The sequence below is a fragment of the Bacillus rossius genome, chromosome 15 (genome assembly GCF_032445375.1).
Source record: "Bacillus rossius redtenbacheri isolate Brsri chromosome 15, Brsri_v3, whole genome shotgun sequence".
Lineage (NCBI taxonomy): Eukaryota > Metazoa > Arthropoda > Insecta > Phasmatodea > Bacillidae > Bacillus > Bacillus rossius.
In genome coordinates, this window is record NC_086342.1 from 7,037,655 (window position 1) to 7,061,850 (window position 24,196).

Genomic DNA, 24,196 nt, shown 5'->3' on the forward strand with positions numbered 1-24,196 from the left:
ATCGTTGGTATGCATATTTAATAGTTCCATGGCGATTTGTGTCAATTAATACATAAATAAAGAGTTAGTTAATGAACTGTTCGCTGCTCACTTACCATCACAAATATTTTAATTTGTTGAGCAACTATGTTAAAAAACGGTGATAAAGATAACCGAAGGCAATGAGACTGCAAGTCACATTTTTCATTAGTCTTAAAAATTCCAGTGATATGAATTATTTAAATTAGTGAAAGTAAAATTTAATAATGTAAGCTATCCATTTGTGATGTTCTCACCAAACCCAAATAATATTTTGGAACGTTCTGCATTTGCTGTTTCGGATACAATCTTTGGTTCAAAGTGTCACCTATTTTATTTAGTGTCTATAGTTTGTTGTTGTTGTAAATAAATATTAAACATAACCTGCGTTATGTCGTATGTCATATGCGGGGTGGTTATAAACAAAACTTAAATTGTGCAGCGTTTTCTTTAAATACTGCATAAACTACAATTTAAAAATGGAAGTGGAGTTGTTAAGACCAGGAACAGTTCCCATTTCACCGGATACTCTGCTGTGGTTTGAATTTCTCCTTGATCCAGCGTTGCTGGAAAAACACTTATCTAAGCAGAACCCAGGTAGTTTTTCTACAAATAACTCATTTATTTACCTTTTGAGTTGATTATTTGATTATTGTATGGGTCATGCACATTATGATATTAAATGATTGTTTTTGGGGTTGGAGCTGTTTTGTAAAAACAAAGGAAAAGGACACAGGAAAGACGTATTATTATAAATATGGGAAGGTGGTGCAGGTGTTTGTCTTTGCGGATGGATCTCGTTTGGGGGAAGCAAGTACACAGGATGGTGTAGAAGGGGTATGTTGCTCTTGGACTGCTTGTAAGGAACCCTTTAAGGTGTTCTTTTTTGGGGTACTTGTGTTGGTGATGTGGGATTATAAGTGCGACGCTCGCTGGTGCTTCTAGGTGCTCGCTGGTGCCGGCAACTCTTCTCATCGTACATAGGGCAACTATAAGATTCGAGCGATAACCATAACAATATGGCAGAGAAATGAAGATAAATGTGTAGAATGCAATTCCCTTGAGTGCTTTTAAGTATTTGTAATCAATATTTCATGCCTAAAAATTGAGCAGAAATCTTGCGTTTCAGCTATTTTCACTCTTCCAAAATACAGTTTTGAAAGGAATTACGGAAACAGAACTACTCATCCCCATCAGGGTATTAAATTGTTTTAGTAAACAGACTCCACTTTAATATGTAGAGCAATTTTCAAACCGCATCATTTTTCTAATAGCTATGCATACCATATGGGTTACCAGGTAAGGGAGGTCTTCAAGGGGTGAGCATGGGAGGGAATACACATGCCAGTTAGGCCAATATGTGGCTGCAGTATGGGACCTGTGTTTGGTGACGGAAGTGTGTTAGTTAGAGGAAATGCAGCGTGGTCAGGAGGAAGGGGAGGGGAAGATGAACAGATGGTCCGGTGGTTGCAGACCCGTGGTGTGGAATGCGGCAGAGTGGGAGGTCAGGTGTAAGGGAATATGAGGAGGGCTGGGAAACAGACTGCGGAGGTAGGGACGTAGAGGGAAAAGAGGGACCTTAGGTGGAAACTCCAAATGGTTTGTAGCAGGTCAGAAAGACAGAGAGAGGCATTCTTTCATGATGAGGCATGAGGGAGTGTGTTAGGAGAGTTTAAATGGATATTTCAGGAATTTATTTGAGGTGGAATCTCCTTGCCACCAAGATAATGCTCGATTGCAAGATTTTTTTGTTTCCATCTTTTCCACTCTTACCTTTTAGAAAACAAGTAAAACAATTATTTCTAATTCTTCGTGAAGCAGAATGTCAGGATTTGTGATTATAACTGGTGTATTATGGAGGTGAGGAAAAAAATCCAAATTTAAATTGTGCTTTTGTGTAATAATTGATACATATCAACAGCACCCAATTAGACCATTCTCAAAATTCTATTTTATTTATTTTTGCCTTCAAAAAACCTCTTAATCCCACAAATATTTTTCATTCATTATTTTGTAATTTAAGAATGTCTCAGCACCAGACATTATTAACTGTATTTTTTTTTTTGCTTGACATTATGTCAAAATAATTTTCAGTTTTTTTAGTTTTTGGTGTTGACATGACATCTAGAATGTTTTCAAATTGTGTTTAATTAATACAATCATTAAATAAGCATATGAAGTAATCAAAAATTGGTAATGGCTACTTATTTTAAAAATTTTTTGTGGTTAGTTTACTACATTTGTTATGTTTTGGACTTTTTCTTTGTAGATCCTGCTCCCACAGACTTGATTGTGAAGTTCCTCTCCATCGTCCTGGATCGCAAAGACGAGGTGAAGTTAACTGAAGCCCTGGACTCAGTAGACACTGTTAAAATCGAAGAAACCGCTGTGAAACCGAACCGAAAATGTTTGGCCCTGAAAATTTTGTCACTCAAGGTTGCGGCACACCTAAGATGGAATCTGACCATTATAGAGAGCAAGTAAGTATTTAGTGTGTGGCGATTAGTCGTGCGTTGTTAAGAATAATTTGGATACTTGATTTGCTGGTGCTGATGTTATGCCATAAAATACCTGTATGCATGTCCGAGGTGAGCAGTTACAGTTTAAGAGGCCTGCTACCTAGTCCGGAGGCTTTAATGGTGACAAAAACAATAATAGGTAGGAAAATTCAATTTTATTTTCATACAGTTTTTTTTTTTTATTGTTGCAGTCTGAAAATAAAACAGTTCAAGCTGAAAATTTAAATTAAATTGTAAGGTTTTCTTTACATATATTTTTCTTTCTTTCTGGTGAAAGCCTATAAGCTTAGATGCGAGGAGGGCCATAACATGGCTGGGACTGCGGTAGGTGTTTGGGAGCAGGACCGAATTACAACCTGACAGCAGCTTATATTAAATCGGTGCGTCACAGCGCGCATGCGCCAACCCCAGGAGGGGAGGCGAGGAGAAATCAAACACACACTAGGAGGGGGGAAGGAGGGGGTGAAGATGTGCTGATGTGCGAAGTTTGATGGTAGCGGACCTGACCGCTACACTGGATTTCATCTTCTAGAAATAGTTTTGACCTTCATGCAAGCTGACTTACAACTAGGGACAAGATTATATGGTGAATTTTGATTAACCATAAATAACACTGGAAAGCATGTCCGTACACCATAAAGCACCAAAATGCACCTAAAAATCATGAAACTATTGAACATTTATAACCAAAAATTAACTCAGCTCACAAAAAGCTAATATTATAATATAATAGTAAACACAATAAAATGTAATTTATTCAGAATGAAGTTTGTACCAAAATGTATGCAGTAAGTAGATCGTTCTTTGTAACTGATTTTTACATTACGACATCGTTACGCTGTTCAAACAACAAATAGGTACTTGGCGATTTATATTTATTCCCGAGTAGATCTCTCCTAGACATGCTTATTACAAATTATTATATTGTAAATGTGCATCACGTGTCAGTCAAAATGACACACTGTTTTTGTAAAATAAATATCATGAAACATTTGAGCGTCATATTTGTTGAATATGTTATATTTTTTTTTATTTGTAATTTGTCACATGCCCACCAACAGTCATAGACTTTAGTGGCGGGCACTACATGCAGTAACAGGAACACAGTTATCACTACCAGTGCATGGACTCCCACCTCCGTCGGTACCATGGGAGGGAAACATCTACAGATGGCCAGCAGACGAGAGCAAGAGTACCACACACACTAGCAGTGATATAACAACAGAACAGACAAAACACTATCAAAGGTTAAAGAACCATAACCAGGCCCCGTTGCTAGAAGTCATCATGCCCCCCCCCCCCCCCTTTTTTTTTTATAACAGAGATTTAAAAAAAGTTTTTTTTTCTTTATGTACATTGTTTTAATTATATATTTTTTTTAACCTTTTCACAATTATTTTAAAAACACATTAAAATTAGTTTTAAGTCAGTGTTTCGATTGTCAACGTAAATTGATTTTGAATAATGGCAAATAAATGAGTGTAAATGTTCTGCACTGTCAACATGGTGTCACTACAATTGGTGGTGGTTTTTTTTTACTCGCAGTTGTAGATTCAGACACGTTCTGTACACACAGCATATTCCGAATAATATTACTCTGGTGTAATATTTCATCGGTAACTAAATTCAGGCCTTACTGTTTAATTTTTTTTCTATGATTTATTTAAAACTGTCTACTTTTTTTTTGTTTTAAGTTTTTTTTTCTTTCCTACGCAGGCCCCCTAGACCCACGGGCCCCGTTGCCGTAGCAACGGTAGCATCGGCCATGTGGGGGCCCTGACCATAACACATAACACATGAGAAATAAAAGTTGTGAAAGCCTTGTCCCTGGTGTACGTGGATGGGTGACCGTGAGCGTCCCGTGGCAGGCTGCCGCTGCCGATGCAGGTGGCCCTGATGCAGGCGCTCCTGCAGGTGGCCTTGGAGCGAGAGGCGGACCCGGCCCAGCACCCGGGGCTGGACCTCGGCACGCTGCCGGGGCACGCCCTCTTCGCGGTCGCCCTGTACCACACGTGGGTGCTGCGGGCGCTCATGTACAACCGCCTGGCCGCCCGCCAGCCCCGGCCCGCCTTCGTCGCCATGTGAGTCGCGCTGGTCATCACCTCCAGACCAGCGTCCGCACGTCCTTCAACACCCACGGCTCAGTCGGAAACGTGATATTTTACTTTCTTAATACAGCAGAACCTCGATTGTCCGTGACCCAACACATCCATTTTTTATATGAATGTACAGATGTCAGTGGCGTAGCCAGGATTTGTGTCTTGGGGGAGGGTTGTTAAGAAGCATGCCCCTCCCCCCTCCCCCCTCCGCTCAACGTATTAAAGCAGGGGGTTTCCGGGAGTCCTCCCCCCCCCCCCCCCCCCCGGAAAAATTTGGATTTTAAGGTGTAAAATAGTGCTATTTTAGCAGTTTTTCGGTACTTAAATTTAAATATTGTAATGGTAAATTTTTTTATTAATTTTTAATATGAAATTTGTTTGAGGTATGAATAAGAAATTAATTAAAGATTTGATGCTAAGGGGGGGGGGGGGGGGTTGAACCCCTAACCACCCCCCCCCCTCCCCTCGGCTATGCCCCTGACAGATGTTACCTAGCAATTATACCTTCGAGGATTTTTCTTCACGAGGTAGGCTTAGTAGTTCTGCGTAAGCTGTTTAACGTAGGTACATCTGTCGTTTATTTAACTCATTCAGTTAACGGGTTGCCTAGCTGGTTGTTGAGGAGAAATGTTTTGCTTGATTTTTTTTTGGTGCACATGATGTGATATTGTGTCTCAGCTTAAGGCTCGGGTGAAAAAAAAATTAATAATTTTTTACTGAATCATGAGGAGAGGTCACTCCTGCACACAAGGCTAATATAAGATTTCGGGTTTCAGGTCACAGTCGAAAAATGTTTTGGGAATCTTCGTGTGGCGTGTGCCTCAGTATTTTCCAACCACTGTGCTGCCACACAGTTACACTAGTATGCTGTGAACTCTCTGTAGGTGTACTGCAAGATTTTTAAAAAAAAATTTTTATTTTTTAAAGAAACTATAATTTATAAAAAACTTTATGTAAATATTTCATTTGAATTTTAAAGTAAAATTAAATTTTTTTTATTTAAAACACAGGGGAAAAAAAAATAATGTGTGACGAAAGGTGCTGGTGGCTAGGCTGCAGAGATGCGGGGGGACATGGGGAAAGTGTGCTTGCAGACCCGGCCTGCAGGACCCCATGTTCGTGCCGCCCAGCGTGACTGACGAGCTCCTGCTGAGCCTGGAGGGCCAGGCGGAGGCCAGCCTCGAGGTGCTGGGGCGAGTGGTTGTCTCGGGCCGGCCCGCCCGGGTCCCGTCCTTAGACTCCTTCGTGGTGCCGCGCGAGCATGGCCCGGACGACTGCCAGGAGTGGGGCCGGTGCCTGCCCGTGTCGCTCGCCGAGTTCCACTGCCAGGTGACCGCGCCTGCTCGGAACGTTTGTCGGGCGGTTCCGGGATGACTGTCGTCCCGGGGCGCACCCCTCTGAGCCCGATATGTCGCTCCCCATCCCGGCATTCGAACCCCCCCCCCCCCCCTCCCCACCGGCCAAATGCGTGTGCTCATTTTCCACAACACGGCTCACCAGCCTGCAATGACGCAGACTAGTAAAAGCTGGCAAGTTATTTCACAAACAAGTGGTGTTCAGTTTGCTGGAGAAGATTGAGGTGGTCAGAGGCAGAAACTGTTAAATTCGTAGAATTGTTAATAATGTTCGCAGTAGGTACGCAACTGCTCCCTGATGACGGCGACTGCAATGTCGACCGAAACGTCGGTGAATTGTTCGCCAATTGACGTGGTTATAACCCAGGATCCAAGCTACTTTTGTAGAATTGTACCACAGAAATAAATGTGCATGGAACATTTAACGGTTTACCTAACTGAACATTATTTCCTCCCATCTGTGCTTTTCTAAAGATTCCCGTACCCCCTTGCAACAATGCTTTTGTGCAAATATTCAAATATTTTCCGAGAGCGCGATGACTAACGTGATTGCGCATTGTATGCTGGAAGCCACTTCCGTACGGAACCATGCCATTTTGGAATTCTGTGTGTGGACAGCTACTCTACCATGTATAGGATAGTGAAGCAGTCAGGAGAGTTCGGTCTGCTACTCTACCATGTATAGGATAGTGGAGCAGTCAGGAGAGTTCGGTCTGCTACTCTACCATGTATAGGATAGTGGAGCAGTCAGGAGAGTTCGGTCTGCTACTCTACCATGTATAGGATAGTGGAGCAGTCAGGAGAGTTCGGTCAGCTACTCTACCATGTATAGGATAGTGGAGCAGTCAGGAGAGTTCGGTCTGCTACTCTACCATGTATAGGATAGTGGAGCAGTCAGGAGAGTTCGGTCAGCTACTCTACCATGTATAGGATAGTGGAGCAGTCAGGAGAGTTCGGTCTGCTACTCTACCATGTATAGGATATTGGAGCAGTCAGGAGAGTTCGGTCTGCTACTCTACCATGTATAGGATAGTGGAGCAGTCAGGAGAGTTCGGTCTGCTACTCTACCATGTATAGGATAGTGGAGCAGTCAGGAGAGTTCGGTCAGCTACTCTACCATGTATAGGATAGTGGAGCAGTCAGGAGAGTTCGGTCTGCTACTCTACCATGTATAGGATAGTGGAGCAGTCAGGAGAGTTCGGTCAGCTACTCTACCATGTATAGGATAGTGGAGCAGTCAGGAGAGTTCACTCGTATCTCATGTCCTTGTCGATGCAGACGTGACATCAAGCTCGATCCGGTTCCGTTCCAGCTGCTGTTCGACCTGGGCAGGTTCCACTTCTACCGGGCGGAGTACGGGCCGGCGAGCGAGCACTTCCGCACGGCGGTGGAGCTGTACCGGGAGCTGGACCCGGGCCGGCTGTGCTACTGCGTGGTGTCCCCGGGCGAGCTGGACGGCTACGGCAAGGCCTGCGACATCGTGCCGCCCGCCCCGTCGGAGAACCTGCTCTACCAGATGCACCGCTGCATCAGGGACCAGTACACCGTGAGTTGCGGCGTAGCCTCGGGTGGTGGTCCTCCCCTGGACGTCTCTGCGTCTCGTCTCCAGCGCTGATCGGCAGGGGCGTGCAGATTCCGCGGAAAGATTCCGAGACCAGCTGAAAGTCAAAACACCGTAGCACCGTCTGTGTTTCTCGTGATTGGGCGAGTTACTCCAAAGGTACACGTCGATTGTTACGAACACGGATCACGGTGATTCCTTGCGGGCGTAAACGCGGTCCCCGAGTGGCCCCGGTCAGACAAGGCAACGACTTCTCTCGCCAGACGGCCTGCCGATCACAAGGAAGAAACCAGCAGGCGCGGGTACACCTTGTTGCAGTCCGGTAAGTGTTCAGATCTTTTCGCGAAATCTGCACGCCCCTACTGATCGACTGTGAACTGGTCCATAGTCAGTCAAGCTTGATTAGGAACTAACCTGGAAATTAGGCGTGTGTAAAGATCATTTTTACAGGCAAAGTAAAATTTAAAGAACTGAAGCCTAAGATATATAATAACGCTGTTAAATTATGTTATAACGGAATCATTTTCATTAAACACTGCATTTTTATATTAATGCATTCTAATGACTCTTGTCAAATACATGTGATTTATATTATTAATTATTGTTAATTGTAAAACCCCTTTTTGATTTAAATTTTTTTTCTGCTATCTATGGTTTTTTTGAAACAAAGTTTGACCCTATTTAGAATTTAAGTTTTATCTTAGGAACTGATAAATGATTACTTTATTAATACACTAGAGTTCCGCTTATCCGGATCATACGCGTCCAGACATCTGGATTAAAACAAAAAAAAAAAAAAGTATGTTTTACTAATTTAATATTGTTTTACAGAAACTTACTCAGTTTTTTTTGTACTGTACAATCAAATTATTGATGTTAATCTCAGTACTTCAGTTTGTAGGTTAACTATACAGTACGTAGTATTAAAACTCAAAGTTTTATTTATATAAAAAAAATATATTTTTATAGTTTTCTACCCTTTTAAAACTAGTGTTACGTGTGTTTTAAGGCAATCCGCACTTTTGGTGATTCGGATTGGGTTGAGTTGGGATTAGCGGGATTCTAATGTACTCGTAGATTATTTTCAAATTGAGCAATAGTTAAAGTCAGGGGTGCAACAAAGGGGGGGGGGGGGGAAGGGTATTTTGCCCCCCCTCTGAAACCTTGAAGTGGGGGCAAACGGGGGCAAAGAAAGTGCTGTGTGATCAATTTTTATATAATAAAACTGCTTAAATAGCACCATTTTCCACCTTGAAATAAAAAATTTCCCGGGGGAGGATCCCCGGACCCCCCGCTTCTATAGGGGGGGATCGATGATTCTTTATAAAAAGGTATATTCCCCCCCCCCCTCCCTTTGGAAATTTAGTTGTGCCCCTGGTTAAGGTAGTAGTAGTTGAAAGCTCAAGAAAAGCAGGATAACAGATCGGCCCGAGTATCGGCCGACGCGAGGCACCGGTGCCGGGTGAACAGCGGAGGCGTGGCGGGGGGTGGTTCCCAGGGGATCATCCAGGTGCTGCAGCAGGACAACCTGAAGCACGAGATCCCGCAGGTGCACCGCGACATCCTGGAGCTGGACATCCAGGGGGCCATGTCCAGCGGCAAGTTCACGGTGGCTCGCGACCTGCCCCTGCAGGTGACCACGCTCAACGCCGTGAACCGCGTGGTGACGGGCGCCGTGGACTGGAGCAGCGTTAGCGGCCGCCGCCCCGCCCTGCCGGCGCCCAGGGCCCTCGACGCGCTCGTCAGCGTGAGTGGCCGGCCTCCTGTCCCCCTGTCCCCTGTTCCCGCCGGGCCGGAGCCAATCAGTCACAGCTCTTTTTGCTATTCATTTTTATCCGATGTTCCAACGCAAAATAAACTCTTAAATTGGGAACAAGAACTGCGATTCGCAAGTGTGAGCGCAATCTATTTTTTTTTGTTGCTCCTGACTCCGCTGCACTAATTAGTTACCCTGACTGTACAGTGGCGTGCCCTTGTGCGCTATGACTCTGTGTGTCACGTTCACCCCACCCTTACTCACTCCTTCTTCACTTAATTTTTTTCTGCAGTTTCGTTGTGAAGCACGATTATTTGGTTTGTAATGTGTTAAAATTATAACATATTTTTATAAACACTTCCCTGTTATCCGACATTTTCTGAGTTTCTACCGGTCTGTTGATGTCGGATAAGTAGTGAGTGTGTTAGTTCCTCAGAAGGATGTATGGCTGGCTACACCAGAGAGAATCGGGTGGTTTCCCCTTAAACGAGGGTTTTCAACCTCGCACGAGGAGGTCTGCTGTCTGTCGGGGGTGGTAACTGCTTTGTGGTCGCGCGCAGGCTCTCAAGCCGGTGCTGTCTGTGGCGACGGACGCAGAGAAGCAGAGAGTCAAGATGTTCCTCGTCGACCTGGTGGAGTACGACGTCTACCAGGGGCTGCCGGAGCGGGTGTTGTCCACGCCCGAGCTCCGGAACCTGTTCGACGCGGAGGAGCTCCACACGTTTTCCAAGAGGACCGCCAAAGCCCCGGAGGAAGACATTCCGCAGTTGCTTCTCACCTCAGACTGGGATATTCCGGAAAGTTTACTGCAAGGTGGGATTGCGTTCGGGTAGTTCTTTTTAGGATTAGAGAGTAGATTCAGATGTACTGTCGATGAAAATAAAACCTCTGCTCTTAAAATTTTTATAAACCATCTCTCTTCATCTTTTTCTTGTATCTATCATTATTCTCTTCATGTCTAGTGTACCTCTCCCTCCCCTATCTTTTGCTTTGTTATTATTTGTTATTACTAGAGACATGCAAAATTCGCGGTTTCGATGGCCTTCAGGATAGACTGCACATACCCCTGTACACTCGGGCAAATAACGCAAGTTCATTGGCTTCCGACTAGTAAGTCGTCTCAGCTGGTTTGTCTGTGATTCGATCCTTCTTTGGTTGAGGGTTTATAACTGGTTGAGATTCGTCCAGATGAACAGTAAGCCAATAGCAAAATTATCTAAGAGGTATATGTGTTTGAATTCTAGCCTATCACCGAATGAATCTGCGAATTTTGCAGGTCTCCAGTTATTACCTTTTCCTTTTTTAAATATTATCTGATCTAACCTCGCTTCTCCCATTATTCATTTTTTATCTTTTCTTTATTCCCTCCTATATTTCTCTTCTTTTTTTTGGCCAATTTTGGACCATGTATCATTCACCATTGAAATTTGAAATAGGACAGCCGTAATTTTATAATTTTTGAATGAGCAAAATCTAACACACCTGATTGATTTTTGTTTCTTATCCAGAGAATCAGCAGCTGCAAAATGGCAGCCTTGAACAGAAACTCATTCTCAGTTACGACACAGATGAAATCGAAGCACTCCTGAAAAGAATTTGCCCAGCAAATCCCATGAAAGTTCAGTGGAGGATAAATAATAAGGTGAATTGCTTGGTAAAATCACTTCAACACATTGGTCATATATGATTATATGATTACCACTCGCAATAAATTAGCTAGGCCTGCAAATTCACCAATGTGATGGTGAAAAGTTAGTTGTTTATGCCAATCAGTTCTTTCTTTATGAATGATGGATTAGCATCTCAATTTAATTGCATCTTTACTCACTTTATAAATCATGCCTACAAGCTGGAAGTGTTTATGTAGGGTGGTTATTATTTTTTTACAGAAATATTTTTATATACGTAGTAGCCTGTTTTAACCAGTTACATTCGGATCTTTTTTTGGCCATCATATTGTGTTTCTTTGCCAGATTACTTCTGACTAATTGTAGGCTAATAATATTACAGATAAGCTGTAAAATATATTATATAACATTTGTTATGTGTGGGATCATCCATTTCTTTAGCAAACAACAGATGATAATATTTGACATTGTATGTTGACGCAGTGGGAGCTGCCGATTCCATTGCAAAGTGTCGTCATGAGTCTGCCGCGAGGGTTCCTGCAAGACTTTGTGTACCTCCTGCTGGCAAAGTCTCGGGAGCTCACCGCGTTGAAGGTAAATGTTTGTTTCTGTCTGTTATTGAAGTTTCTTATGACGTACAGTAAAAAAAAAAAATTCTTAAATAATTTTTTTCCATTGCAAGAACCATTCAAAGTACGTATAAACTTTTTAAACTATTTGTAAAAAATAACATTATCATTATATTATAGTAACGGTAAACTACGGTATAGAATGGTTGAATATGCACATGTGTATGGTATATTTTGTCTTTCTTTACCACCTAATAATGGTAATTTTGCTACATTTGTATAAAACTGTTTTACATTTAGTATTGTGTGTTTCTGTGAAAGTATAATTTACCTAAATATTATTCCATTTTTGCAGAAAATTTTCCAGAATGTGTGCATGTGTGCATGCATAGGCGCGTGCGTGTGTGTTGTTGAATACATGAAACACTCATGTCACGTTTGTATGAAAGAAATGCGTATAAAAATGTGCAAATCGTAATTAAACATAGACTACTTGGAAACACAATACCAGCCGCTTTTGTGTGTGTGAGGCATGTCTGGCTATATTGGGGAGGATATACACCTATCCCTCACTTAGCACGGCTTCAGATTGTGCAAATTCATTTAGCGCGATTTTAATTTTACTGCCCCAGTCCTAAATGGCACTTCTGTAAACCTCAGTTAGCACGAAATCTCGGTAGGCAAAAAAAAAAAAGTCGAGCACGATGACACAAAGTCTGTTTCAACTTCTGTGAACATGTGATGTGGGATACATTTAGCCAAACAAGGGGGGGGGGGGGGGAGAGAGAGAGAGAGAGAGAATCGCATGCAGGACTGTCTACGCTATCGGCTGTTGTACAAACATCAGCTGTGGCAAGTTAAATTGCGGCTATGGAATGTAAAGTACCTAATGTTTTTATGTCCGCGCGTATGCCGCTGTGCCGTACCATTGTCGCCTGGCCACAGACCGGGCCGTGAACTCAGTCTAGCCAGTGGCAGAGAATTCACTCAAAAAAATTCAACGTTTGCCCATTCAGCTGTCGGTAACTGTACGTGCTTGATCACTCATAATGCATCGTGTTTAGTATTTGAGACAAAACTAGAAGTATTACAGATTGTCATGAAGACCACGCTGATGTTGGTCGCACTTTAGTTTTAAGCAAGTCAACTGTGCGCACAATCGTATAAAATAAGGACTCTTACCAAAAGATTATATAAGTCTGATGCTGTTGTTTGTACTAGCGGGAATATATTTGACATTAGATACCGAAACAGAAATGAACAGATTATTCACGTGGAAAAGGTTGTTAAATGAATGTTGAATTGAATAAAAAAATTGGCTTGAAAGGATTGGTGTGAACCAGGTGGTGATACACAAATAAGCACTTCAATTTTTGAAAAATTAAATTATAACTATCCCGACAGTAATATCGGTTTCACTGTCAGAAAAAGGATGGTTTGGAAAAGTACGCGACGTGAGTTGAAGGTCACGCCCGGGCGGGCAAGCCAGCCAGCCGACTGACGATAAAGTACATAACCACGTATCTCCCGTTACGCAGTGTCGGTATTTGTCGTACAAAGTGCGATGGGAGGCATATAAAGATAAACGGTGTGACATATCTATAGTCGAGTGTTACTCAACGCATTTATATTACATAAAAGTATATTCCTGCACAATTTTGGAACATATTTTAAAAAATTAGCCTTGCTATTCATGGAAACTATGGCTTCAGAATACACAATTTTGAAAAACACGAGTATTCTTAGGAACAAATTAGTCGTGCTAAGTGAAAAATAGGTGTACATTAATGTAGACCACTAAGGCAAAAAAAAATCCAAAATATTAAATAATATCTCTGTAATCTTATGTATCTTACATTGCTGTAATTTTTTTTAGGATTTTATTATTATTATTATTATTATTATTATTATTATTATTATTATTATTATTGAAAAATCCTGTAAGGGTGGGATTCGGACCCAACGGACCTCCCCTCTGGGCTACGTCCCTAGTTGTATGTCGACGGATGCACGTTCAACAATGCTGCACGATTGGAAGTATGTACTGTGCTCGTGTACGGGTTTTGTCGCTGGCGCAGGACTTCGATGCGGCCCAGGCGATGCTGGGCGCGGTGGAGGCCCGCGCGAAGGGCGCGGCGGGCGTGCCCAGCGGCGCGCTCTACAAGCTCACCAAGCTGCTGGGCTGGGAGGGCCTGCTCATCAGGGTCACGCAGCTGCTGGCCGAGTGGCCGTGCCCCAAGATCAGTGAGTGGCGCCGACGCGGTGGGCCTGTGCGAGTACCTGGGGACAGTGACTGGCCATTTTAAAAATTCTATGCAGATGCAGAGAAAATACAGTCAGTGGCGTAGCAAGCGGGTGGCAGGGATGACCCCCGCCAGGGGCGACGGTGCAGCAAGGGGGGGGGGGGGGGGGCGCCACGACGGTTTCGCGTTACTGACCTCGCCCCCCCTCCTTTTTTTTTAATCCAGAGGGGTTGCCATTTTCAATTCTGGCCAGTGGCGCCAGTCACCTCAGCTACGTCACTGAATACATGTTGCAGCTTTCTAAAAAAAAAAAAATTGGAGAATCTGTTTACTTAATATGTATTTAGCTCATCTCACTCGAAAGTCTGCCAACCCCTGGTCCAGATAGGATAATTTTTTTATAATTTTTTTACATTGCTTTGACGGGGTACACACAAACACCCCCTCCCCCCCCCCCCCCTCCATTTTCAGTGCCCTCTTATCAGTCTGTGTGTTTGCCTGGGGATGGGTGCAGATTTACTGTTCCCAAAAATGTTTATGAATGTTGTGTCTTAAGAAACCTACCTACTTTGTCAGTCTGAGTTGTCATCGTTATTTTCTCAGAGTATTGTGTAACTTCGTAGTTGAATCCACGTGTACATCATTTGTATTGTCGTCGTGCTCCATATGATCTGTTTTGAATCATTGTTAGGGTTCTTTTGTTTGTCACTTTGTTGTTCCTCGTCGACCTAGTATAATACGATGTGTACCAAGGGCTGCCGGAGCGGGTGTTGTCAGCGCATTGTAAATTATTACATTATTATTTAATATATATATATATATATATATATATAATATTGACCACTGAATCTATATTTTTTTATTTAATTTTAATTTATACTTATATGTATATAACATTCCAGTCCTTTTATTATTTTATTTATATTAAATATTTGCATGCAAAATTAGACGTAGTTATGCAAAAAAGGAACCAACCCATAATTTTGTTATATTTTATTTTGAAAATAAATTAAAATAGTACAACAAGGTCGATCGTACCGTCGTTGCTATTATTATAATATCGGTATTTATACATTGACCATCAAAATTATACCCACATTATGTTATCAATATTGAGAATTACAATTTATGATTAAGTTTTAACTTCAAAATTTCTCGGAATAGGTTTCATTGTGGGTTGGTTCCTTTTCGCACAACCACGTCCGATTGAGGTTGGTTTGTTTGCGGTGCCGAGCGAGTGTGGCTGGTGACGTGCGTATGCGGTCAGACCGGCAGGGCGTGGCGGCGGACTGCAAGGCCTGCCTGTCTGCGCTCAAGTCCGGGGAGCAGGTCCTGCCGCGGGTGGAGGTGAGCGAGCAGTGCGCCGCGTGCCTGCTGAACCTCGGCGAGTGGGACTTCCTGGCCGGCCTGGACAAGCGCTGGAACTACTTCGAGCTGACGGCGGCCGTCGCGCGCGCCTGCGCCGACGTCGCCAGGCACAAGGGCAGCAAGAAGGCATGCAAGGACGCCTGGGACCTGGGTGAGCTCGCGGGGATGTTCTCTGTGCCCTCTCTGTCAGTCTGTGTGTGCCTGGGACCTGGGTGAGCTCGCGGAGATGTTCTCTATGCCCTCTGTCAGTCTGTGTGTGCCTGGGACCTGGGTGAGCTCGCGGGATGTTCTCTGTGCCCTCTGTCAGTCTGTGTGCCTGGGACCTGGGTGAGCTCGCGGGATGTTCTCAGTGCCCTCTGTCAGTCTGTGTGTGCCTGGGACCTGGGTGAGCTCGCGGGATGTTCTCTGTGCCCTCTGTCAGTCTGAGAGTGCCTGAACCTGGGTGAGCTCGCGGGATGTTCTCTGTGCCCTCTGTCAGTCTGTGTGTGCCTGGGACCTGGGTGAGAACGCTGGGATGTTCTCTGTGCCCTCTGTCAGTCTGTGTGCGCGCCTGGGACCTGGGCGAGCTCGCGGAGATGATCTCTGTGCCCTCTGTCAGTCTGTGTGTGCCTGGGACCTGGGTGAGCTCGCTGGGATGTTCTCTGTGCCCTCTGTCAGTCTGTGTGTGCCTGGGACCTGGGCGAGCTCGCGGGGATGTTCTCTGTGCCCTCTGTCAGTCTGTGTGTGCCTGGGACCTGGGCGAGCTCGCGGGGATGTTCTCTGTGCCCTCTGTCAGTCTGTGTGTGCCTGGGACCTGGGCGAGGTCGCGGGGATGTTCTCTGTGCCCTCTGTCAGTCTGTGTGTGCCTGGGACCTGGGTGAGCTCGCGGGGATGTTCTCTGTGCCCTCTGTCAGTCTGTGTGTGCCTGGGACCTGGGCGAGCTCGCGGGGATGTTCTCTGTGCCCTCTCTGTCAGTCTGTGTGTGCCTGGGACCTGGGCGAGCTCGCGGGGATGTTCTCTGTGCCCTCTCTGTCAGTCTGTGTGTGCCTGGGACCTGGGTGAGCTCGCGGGGATGTTCTCTGTGCCCTCTCTGTCAGTCTGTGTGTGCCTGGGACCTGGGTGAGCTCGCGGGGATGTTCTCTGTGCCCTCTCTGTCAGTCTGTGTGTGCCTGGGACCTGGGTGAGCTCGCGGGGATTTCTCTGTGCCCTCTCTGTCAGTCTGTGTGCGCGCCTGGGACCTGGGTGAGCTCGCGGAGATGTTCTCTGTGCCCTCTGTCAGTCTGTGTGTGCCTGGGACCTGGGCGAGCTCGCGGGGATGTTCTCTGTGCCCTCTGTCAGTCTGTGTGTGCCTGGGACCTGGGTGAGCTAGCGGGGATGTTCTCTGTGCCCTCTGTCAGTCTGTGTGTGCCTGGGACCTGGGTGAGCTCGCGGGGATGCCGACTCTGCGCCCTCTCTGTCAGTTTGTGTGTGCGCGCCTGGGGACGGGTGCACACTTCTCTGTTCCCGAAAATGTTTATGAATGCTGTGTCTCAAGAAACCTACATACTTTGTCAGCCTGTGTTGCCATCGTTATTTTCTCAGAGTATTGTGTAATTTCGTAGTTGAATCCACGCGTACGTAATCTGTATTGTCGTCGTCGTGCTCCGCATTATCTGTTTTGAGTCACAACTTGCACCATCGCTAGACACACGATCACTTCGTGAACCGCGATGAAACCAAAACAAAGAAACGCAGCGGAAATCGTCGAGTAATCAGCAATTTGAATTAAAAATTTCATTGAAATCACCAAATTGAACTAGTAAATAGATTTTTTATTTTTTTGTTAATCTTTTAATTGTTCTTATTAACTCAACTTTACATTTATGACATTGGAACATTTTTGTAATGCGCAATTACGTGCTGGTTTATTTGCATTGTTGCGAGTATTTAGTTACGCTCGTTACAAATTGTTATATTTTGGAAAAGAGCAAAAAGAGAAAATTTTGTGATTACTTTTAATTTTTTACTATGACCTATTTTAGTTTACCAAATATATATTCCAGGGTAGTTAAATCAACATTAAGTTTCATTTGGCACACCAATATGTTTAATGTACCCTAATGTTTACAAAAGTGAGTATAAATGGGTTTATGTTGCCACACGTCGGTCCGCCATCTTTGTGTCGATTTCCGTTCACTGACTTCCGTTTCGCTTGTACGAAGTTAATGCTACCAAGCGCCGTGCGCCGGGAGCCTAGACGCGTGACGTTGGCCGCAGTGCTACCGGTGTTCGGGTCGGGCGGGCAGCAGAAGCGCAGCAGCTCCGGGGCAGTGTCCCTGGTGCAGCGGGACTCGCCCACGGGATTCGGCTCCGCGCAGAGCCGCGCCTCGCTGCTGCAGTTCCTGGACCGGCTGCGCGACGCGGCCGTGCTGGCGGTCGTCGTCTCGCTGCTGGCGCGGCTGCACAACGTGCTGCGCGACGAGCCGGCGCTCGAGCTGTGCGTGGAGCACGTCGCGCTCTGGCCCGCCGTCGTCAGCAAGTGAGTCCCCGGTCCCCAGTCCCCGGTCCCCGGGCCGTCGTCACCAAGTGAGTCCCCGGTCCCTGGTCCCCAGTCCCCGGGCCGTCGTCAGCAAGTGAGTCCCGGTCCCCAGTCCCCGGGCCGTCGTCACCAAGTGAGTCCCCGGTCCCTGGTCCCCGGTCCCCGGTCCCCGGGCCGTCGTCAGCAAGTGAGTCCCGGTCCCCAGTCCCCGGGCCGTCAGCAAGTGAGTCCCCGGTCCCCAGTCCCCGGGCCGTCGTCAGCAAGTGAGTCCCCGGTCCCCAGTCCCCGGTCCCCGGGCCGTCGTCACCAAGTGAGTCCCCGGTCCCTGGTCCCCAGTCCCCGGGCCGTCGTCACCAAGTGAGTCCCCGGTCCCTGGTCCCCAGTCCCCGGGCCGTCGTCAGCAAGTGAGTCCCGGTCCCCAGTCCCCGGGCCGTCAGCAAGTGAGTCCCGGTCCCCAGTCCCCGGGCCGTCGTCAGCAAGTGAGTCCCCGGTCCCCAGTCCCCGGTCCCCGGGCCGTCGTCACCAAGTGAGTCCCCGGTCCCTGGTCCCCGGTCCCCGGTCCCCGGGCCGTCGTCAGCAAGTGAGTCCCGGTCCCCAGTCCCCGGGCCGTCAGCAAGTGAGTCCCCGGTCCCCAGTCCCCGGGCCGTCGTTAGCAAGTGAGTCCCGGTCCCCAGTCCCCGGGCCGTCGTCAGCAAGTGAGTCCCCGGTCCCTGGTCCCCGGTCCCCAGTCCCCGGGCCGTCGTCAGCAAGTGGGTCCCTGGTCCCCGGTCCCCGGGCCGTCGTTAGCAAGTGAGTCCCCGGTCCCCAGTCCCCGGGCCGTCGTCAGCAAGTGGGTCCCTGGTCCCCGGTCCCTGGGCCGTCGTCAGCATGTGAGTCCCCGGTCCCCGGTCCCCAGTCCCCGGGCCGTCGTCAGCAAGTGAGTCCCGGTCCCCAGTCCCCGGGCCGTCAGCAAGTGAGTCCCCGGTCCCCAGTCCCCGGGCCATCGTCAGCAAGTGAGTCCCCGTTCCCCGGGCCGTCGTCAGCAAGTGAGTCCCCGTTCCCCGGGCCGTCGTCAGCATGTGAGTCCCCGGTCCCTGGTCCCCGGGCCACTACATACATTTTTTTTTCAATTTTATGTTTTAGTGTCATTTTTTGTTTTATAACAGTTCACCATAAAATTGTGTTTCCTACTGATATGCTGAAGACCAATATCAAACAGTTCTCATATTACGTAGATACAAGAAGTGACACTATTTTAAACAAATACCCTAATGATACTCTTGACACATCATGTGCCTTCTATTTGTTGGCTGTGACAGTGTCAAGTTTTCACATTACTACACTTTGGATATAAGGCAGTATTTACTATTTCAAAGTATCAGTTTTTGAAATTGAATCAATTTATTGTGAATATAAAATATTTCTTTTGGTATTTAAATTTTTAATATTTGCATAGGTCTAGTCTTGATATTTAAGATTATAAATTTTCTCATATGCCTACATGGAGACATTGAAAAATTAATTTACTTTCTTTTCATAGGTTAGTTGGCACATGTGTAAGAGAGACTATGTTTTAGTTCAGTTTTAGAGAATTTGTTTTGCCATGAATGACTTTCGAAGCCTAATTTAAAATGCTGAGTTTAGCTGGAAGACACTATAGGGAAATAATATTTTTTTTAAAATCTTTTTTGAGTCATATTTCTTAGTGTCCAAATCATACACACTGGTGCTCAAACTCTCACATGATTTTTTTTAAATTTATTTATGAATAAGTACCTAAGGGACTACAGTGAAATCACATTAAAAACTACCTCACTGTAAAGGATTTCTCACTTTAAAATATAATATATCTTCAGGTCCCAATGAGATGTTTTACATTTAGTAACAGTTCAGTATAAAAGAATTGTCATAAAGTTACAAGAAGGTGGGTTTTTTTCAGGTACGTTTTGATGAGGTTCCACTGTTATCATCTCGTAGGTCATTTAGAGAGCGAGATAATGAATTGTACTTGACTTTATATCAATTGTTTTGGTTCTGTGACTCCAAGCGTTTTTTTTTTTTTTTTTTTTTTTTTTTGGAAACGAGTGTTTGAAAGCGGTGTGTGTTCTGTTCCAGTGCCAACTCGTACCACACGCGAGGGGTAGCAGAGATACTTTCCCAGCTGGTGCAGATAGCCTTGAAGTACCATCCTACAAACATTTCCTGGTTGAAGCTAATGGGCGATATTAACTTTGGTAAGTTTTTTCCCCCCCTCTCATCAGGCACCGTTTTAGATAACTTTAGATAAGAGACATTGTTCACTGTCTATTAATAAATACACTTGAAAACTTCTATCATTAATATTCACAATAAAGATTTTTTTTTAGTTACATGTTCCACTATTCAAAATCACTAAAGTATAAGTTTTTAAAGTACATATGTAATAATTATTTTTATGTAGCCTTTTTTTTACTGTAAAAATTCACTCTCATAACAAGACTATATATATATAACTTACTAGTCACATTGATGTCCGCAACTTAAAATTTTAATAAATTTATACACACTATTTTCAAACTAGTTTATTATAGTGTTTATATAATGCTTTAGGATGGGCCAATCAAATCCTTAGTATGATTTCGAAAAATTCAATATTTGAAAAAAAAATATTAGAGGAAATAAAGTAAACTATAAAAAATTCAACACTGATAACCTCTCAAGTTTACATCAATTTTTTTTTTCCACCCTGCTTATGCTGTTACCATTTCCTAAAATTTTGTAATTTTCAAAATTTAATTATATAAATAAAAAAAATAATGTGTTGATTCTGGAAACTTAGTTTGTGGAACAACCATTTAAAGACTAGGATGTAGTATCATTACCATAGTAAAATTTTTCATTTATTGTACATTATTTTATTTTTTACACTTGACACCTAGATTCAGATTCAAAGGGGTATATTGGAGGTACTACCTGGGATTCAGTTTCGAGATTTGGATTTGAGAAAATTGCGATTTGATCCATCACTACTTTTGAACCCTTGGAAACACTGTCGCGACGTCTGTAAGGGGGCTGGTGCGTTGTGGTCTTGCAGTCCTGGGGTTCTGGGCCAAGGCCTTGCAGTTCTACCTGGAGGCGGGCATCGTGGCGAGCGACTACTTCAGCCAGCCCATGCCCCGCGCGGTGGTCGACGACCACGTGTACCGCCGCATGATCAAGTGCTGCACCCACCTGCAGGCCCACACGCAGGTCAGCGCTAGGGGCTGCGAGCGTTTGAGTCCAAATACTACATTCCAAAGGGAATGTTTGTCTAAATATTCATCACCAAATAGGGCTCATTCACAAAAAAAAAGCTTAATTGAAAAAATGAAAAAATGTTACATGTATAAGCTAAAAAAAAATTATTGAGAATTTTATTTTATGCATTATGATACATACATTGATTTTATATGCAACTTATAATCTGTAATTATTACCCTGTGCGAATATTCAAATTTTCTAATACGAATAATGAACCGTTCGTACTCGATTAAACTTCAAATACCTACTAACACTTCCAGTGAATTATGTAGTTTTTCGCAAATCATCTGTTTCACTATTTTTTTTTGCGGACCCTGCCCATCACTGTGTTAGAGCTGTACTTGCTGTTTGTACACACCCATGCAACCTAGCTTGTGAGAAGTAATCATCGCAAGAAATTGGCCATACTGGTCGAATGGTCAGGTAATGGGCCTCCCACTAAGACATTTCGGGTTCAGACTTGGACTATTTTTGCAAGTGGAATTTGTGGTGTATGATCCCATGAGCTGGTGGTTTTTCTAGAAATACTACTGTCTCCCCCTCCCAGTAATTTTGGTGCTGCTCCAAACTCATTTCACACATCATCCCTTAAGGACCTAGCCTACCTGGGCACACATAGAGTTTGCTTGGCTTCGTAAGAAACCATGTAATTCGGAAATTTTTCATATCATACTAGTGTGGTCCTTCTACGAAAAGCATTTAATAACACGCTGAGGGGCAGATGAGCAATTTTGTTGCCCGATTTAGTTTTTTAACCGTAATTTTAGAAGAGTGAAAACTGCTAAAACTCATGTTTTCAGATTAAATGTTAGGCATGAACCACCTGGTACATCTTTATCTTCATTTCTCTGCCGTGTAATGTTATGGTCTCCGCTCAGATCTCGTAGTTTCCCTCTGCGTGCCAGTCCACTGCTAGAAGCACCGGAGAGCGTCACGCGTGTAATCGCTGGCTCAGACGGGCGGGTCCCGCAACCCGCTCATCCATCGACCGTGAAACACCGCGAGCTGTGGGCTTGTCGCCAGGCGGCCGTCCTGTGCCAGTTCCTGGAGGACGTGGACTACGCCACGGCCTTCAAGAGCCTCGGCGAGATGAAGAGCAGCTCGTGCAGCGACGCCATGGACGCCTACTACCCGTGCATCTGGGACACGACGATACTGGAGTACCTGGTCCACCTGCACACCAAGCGGGGCGAGCAGGAGCGCAGGAAGCAGGTGGTGAGTCTCGCCCGGCCGCCCGGTGAGCGTGTCCGCTCGCTCGAGCTGGGTCGTTCAGTTGTCGTCTCGTGTGTGTGTGTGTGTGTGTCTCTCTCTCTCTCTTTCGTTCTCTTTCTTTCTCTCTCTCTCTTTCCCTCCCCCCCCCCCCCCCCCCCCCCCCCCCCCCACTCCCCCCACCAACACTTATCCTCTTCTAGGTCACGTTCGTCATTTCATGTCACTCAAATGCAATTTTTGTTTTGATGTTTTGTTATGAATTTCATCACTAGATAGGCCACTTACCAATCGTAATTAACTTATTCGCAAGCTGTAAAATGTTTCTGCCTTTAAAACATAGCCATTTTTAACAGACAGACACATACAAATCTAAGATAATTAATAGTGTGGATTAGAGCTATACCGATACAGGAGAAAACACATTTTGGTTAAAAAAATATATATATTTTTTTTTAATTTATTAAATCACACAAAATAACTCATTCTAAGAAAAGCTTGCAATGCAGATGCATTTTGGTTTGTAAATTGAGCATAACCTCTCCTATTTTGAATTCGTATTAATAGCTCGTTTGCATTTCTTTGTTACCGTCCCGTTAGTTGCTTATGGAAAAATGAATGTACTAATGGAGGCTGGAAAATTTATTTATTAATAGGCAACTATAAAATTTATTGATTTACCAAATACGAAGTTAAAAAAAATTAATTCAAAATGTGCAAAATTGCAAGATACATATTGTAAAGAAAGGGAATTCCAATGCCATTTACTGTACCAAACATTTAGGCGGAAATGTGTTTAATGTGGTCACTTTGCACTGGAAACAGTAAATGTAATTTACGTTATGTGAAGTACTATATTACTTGGTTACTATTTTTTTTTCAATTGTAAAATCTTTATGTAAGTTAATTAAAAATGTTTCTATCACAATATCACAAACATTTCTTTGCATTTCAAGCAGTAGTAGCAGTTTACGGTTTTTTTTTGTTCTTACCTAACTTTAATGTGTTAATGATACATTAATTTACAATGATTTATATTCAAGAACGTTAATAAAACATACTATGTTTTGGTATGTACGGCTGGCACACGTAGTTAAGAACTGATGCAAGTTCTAAGTATGTAGTATTACAAAAAGTATTTTTAGGTTGACAGGCACTTATAATTTTTCAATAATATCGGACAAAAATTAACAAGCATGTCATGAAAGGCAGAAACATAGATTCAACTAAATATTGGCAAAATCGGCTTCTTTCGATTCGCATCGGCGAGAATGTGGGGTCAAAGCGACAGAGTTCTTTATTAACACCAACACCTGATATGTAAACAATTTTTTAAAATATATATATATTTTTTTTGAATTTTTTTGGTTCAAAATTAAAGAATTTGAATTTTAGGGGCAGCTTTCTTTTAGGAGTCTTAAGCCACTTTGAGGAATTTTGGATCTTTTTAAGGCAAAAGTCTTTTGAGGTTTTTGTATTCTGAATTCTTCAGGAACAAAACTGGAAATTTTTACTCGAAATAATGACATTATTAGAAATTTTGAGTCATTTTTGATTCCAAGATGGCCAGCCACCATGACATCACAATCAAAGATGGAGGGTCAGCTCCACTATCTCAAAGCCTTAAAACCTGGTGCCGGTCAACCATTTGTATACTACTATAAAATACTTAAGTAATGGTAAAGTATTTATCTTAGCTCACAATTGACTTGATTACTCTGTTGTTATGTGATGTGGCTTGTGATGGTTTCAGCTCTCTTGGCGATCTATCTATAAATCTTGACGTATACCTTTATATAATTTTTTTTTTCTTTGCAGATGAAGGTGATTGGACTGCTGGAGCTGAATGCAAACAACAACGAAGAAATACAGAGGGAAGCTGCCAACATAAGAAAATCTCGCTTCCTGAGGGCTTTGGCAATGCAGTATGTGCATTGATGCCAGTGTTGAAAAGACACTTTACAAACTTGAAACGTTTCTAAGAACTTTTGTGTCACTGAACAAATAAAAAATACAAAACAAAAATCTGCTCTTTGTATTTCCCCATAGTTATACACATGGTCAATAGAAGTTTTTTTTTTTTTAAATTCCTATTTCATATGTTTTGAACAAAGTA

The 24,196-nt window shown here is 44.0% G+C and overlaps 1 protein-coding gene across 3 annotated transcripts; it reads left to right on the forward strand.

The window, feature by feature from the left end:
• Positions 1–360: 360 nt before the first annotated feature.
• Positions 361–24,105, forward strand: LOC134539226 (integrator complex subunit 8). 3 transcript variants are annotated; one of them, XM_063381016.1, is made up of 16 exons: positions 362–615; positions 2,288–2,498; positions 4,406–4,618; positions 5,731–5,965; positions 7,304–7,537; positions 9,051–9,299; positions 9,869–10,121; positions 10,817–10,950; positions 11,420–11,530; positions 13,584–13,749; positions 15,016–15,267; positions 17,352–17,613; positions 19,708–19,826; positions 20,666–20,820; positions 21,895–22,086; positions 23,899–24,105. In XM_063381016.1, the coding sequence occupies exons 1-16, from the start codon at positions 498–500 to the stop codon at positions 24,016–24,018; spliced, it is 3,024 nt and encodes a 1,007-aa protein (XP_063237086.1). In that variant the 5' UTR covers positions 362–497; the 3' UTR covers positions 24,019–24,105. The 3 variants fall into 3 exon arrangements, with proteins under 3 accessions (XP_063237089.1, XP_063237086.1, XP_063237088.1); XM_063381018.1 differs by having other exon boundaries at positions 9,102–9,299; XM_063381019.1 differs by lacking the exons at positions 21,895–22,086; positions 23,899–24,105 and having other exon boundaries at positions 361–615; positions 15,024–15,267; positions 20,666–20,782.
• The last annotated feature ends 91 nt before the right edge of the window (positions 24,106–24,196 follow it).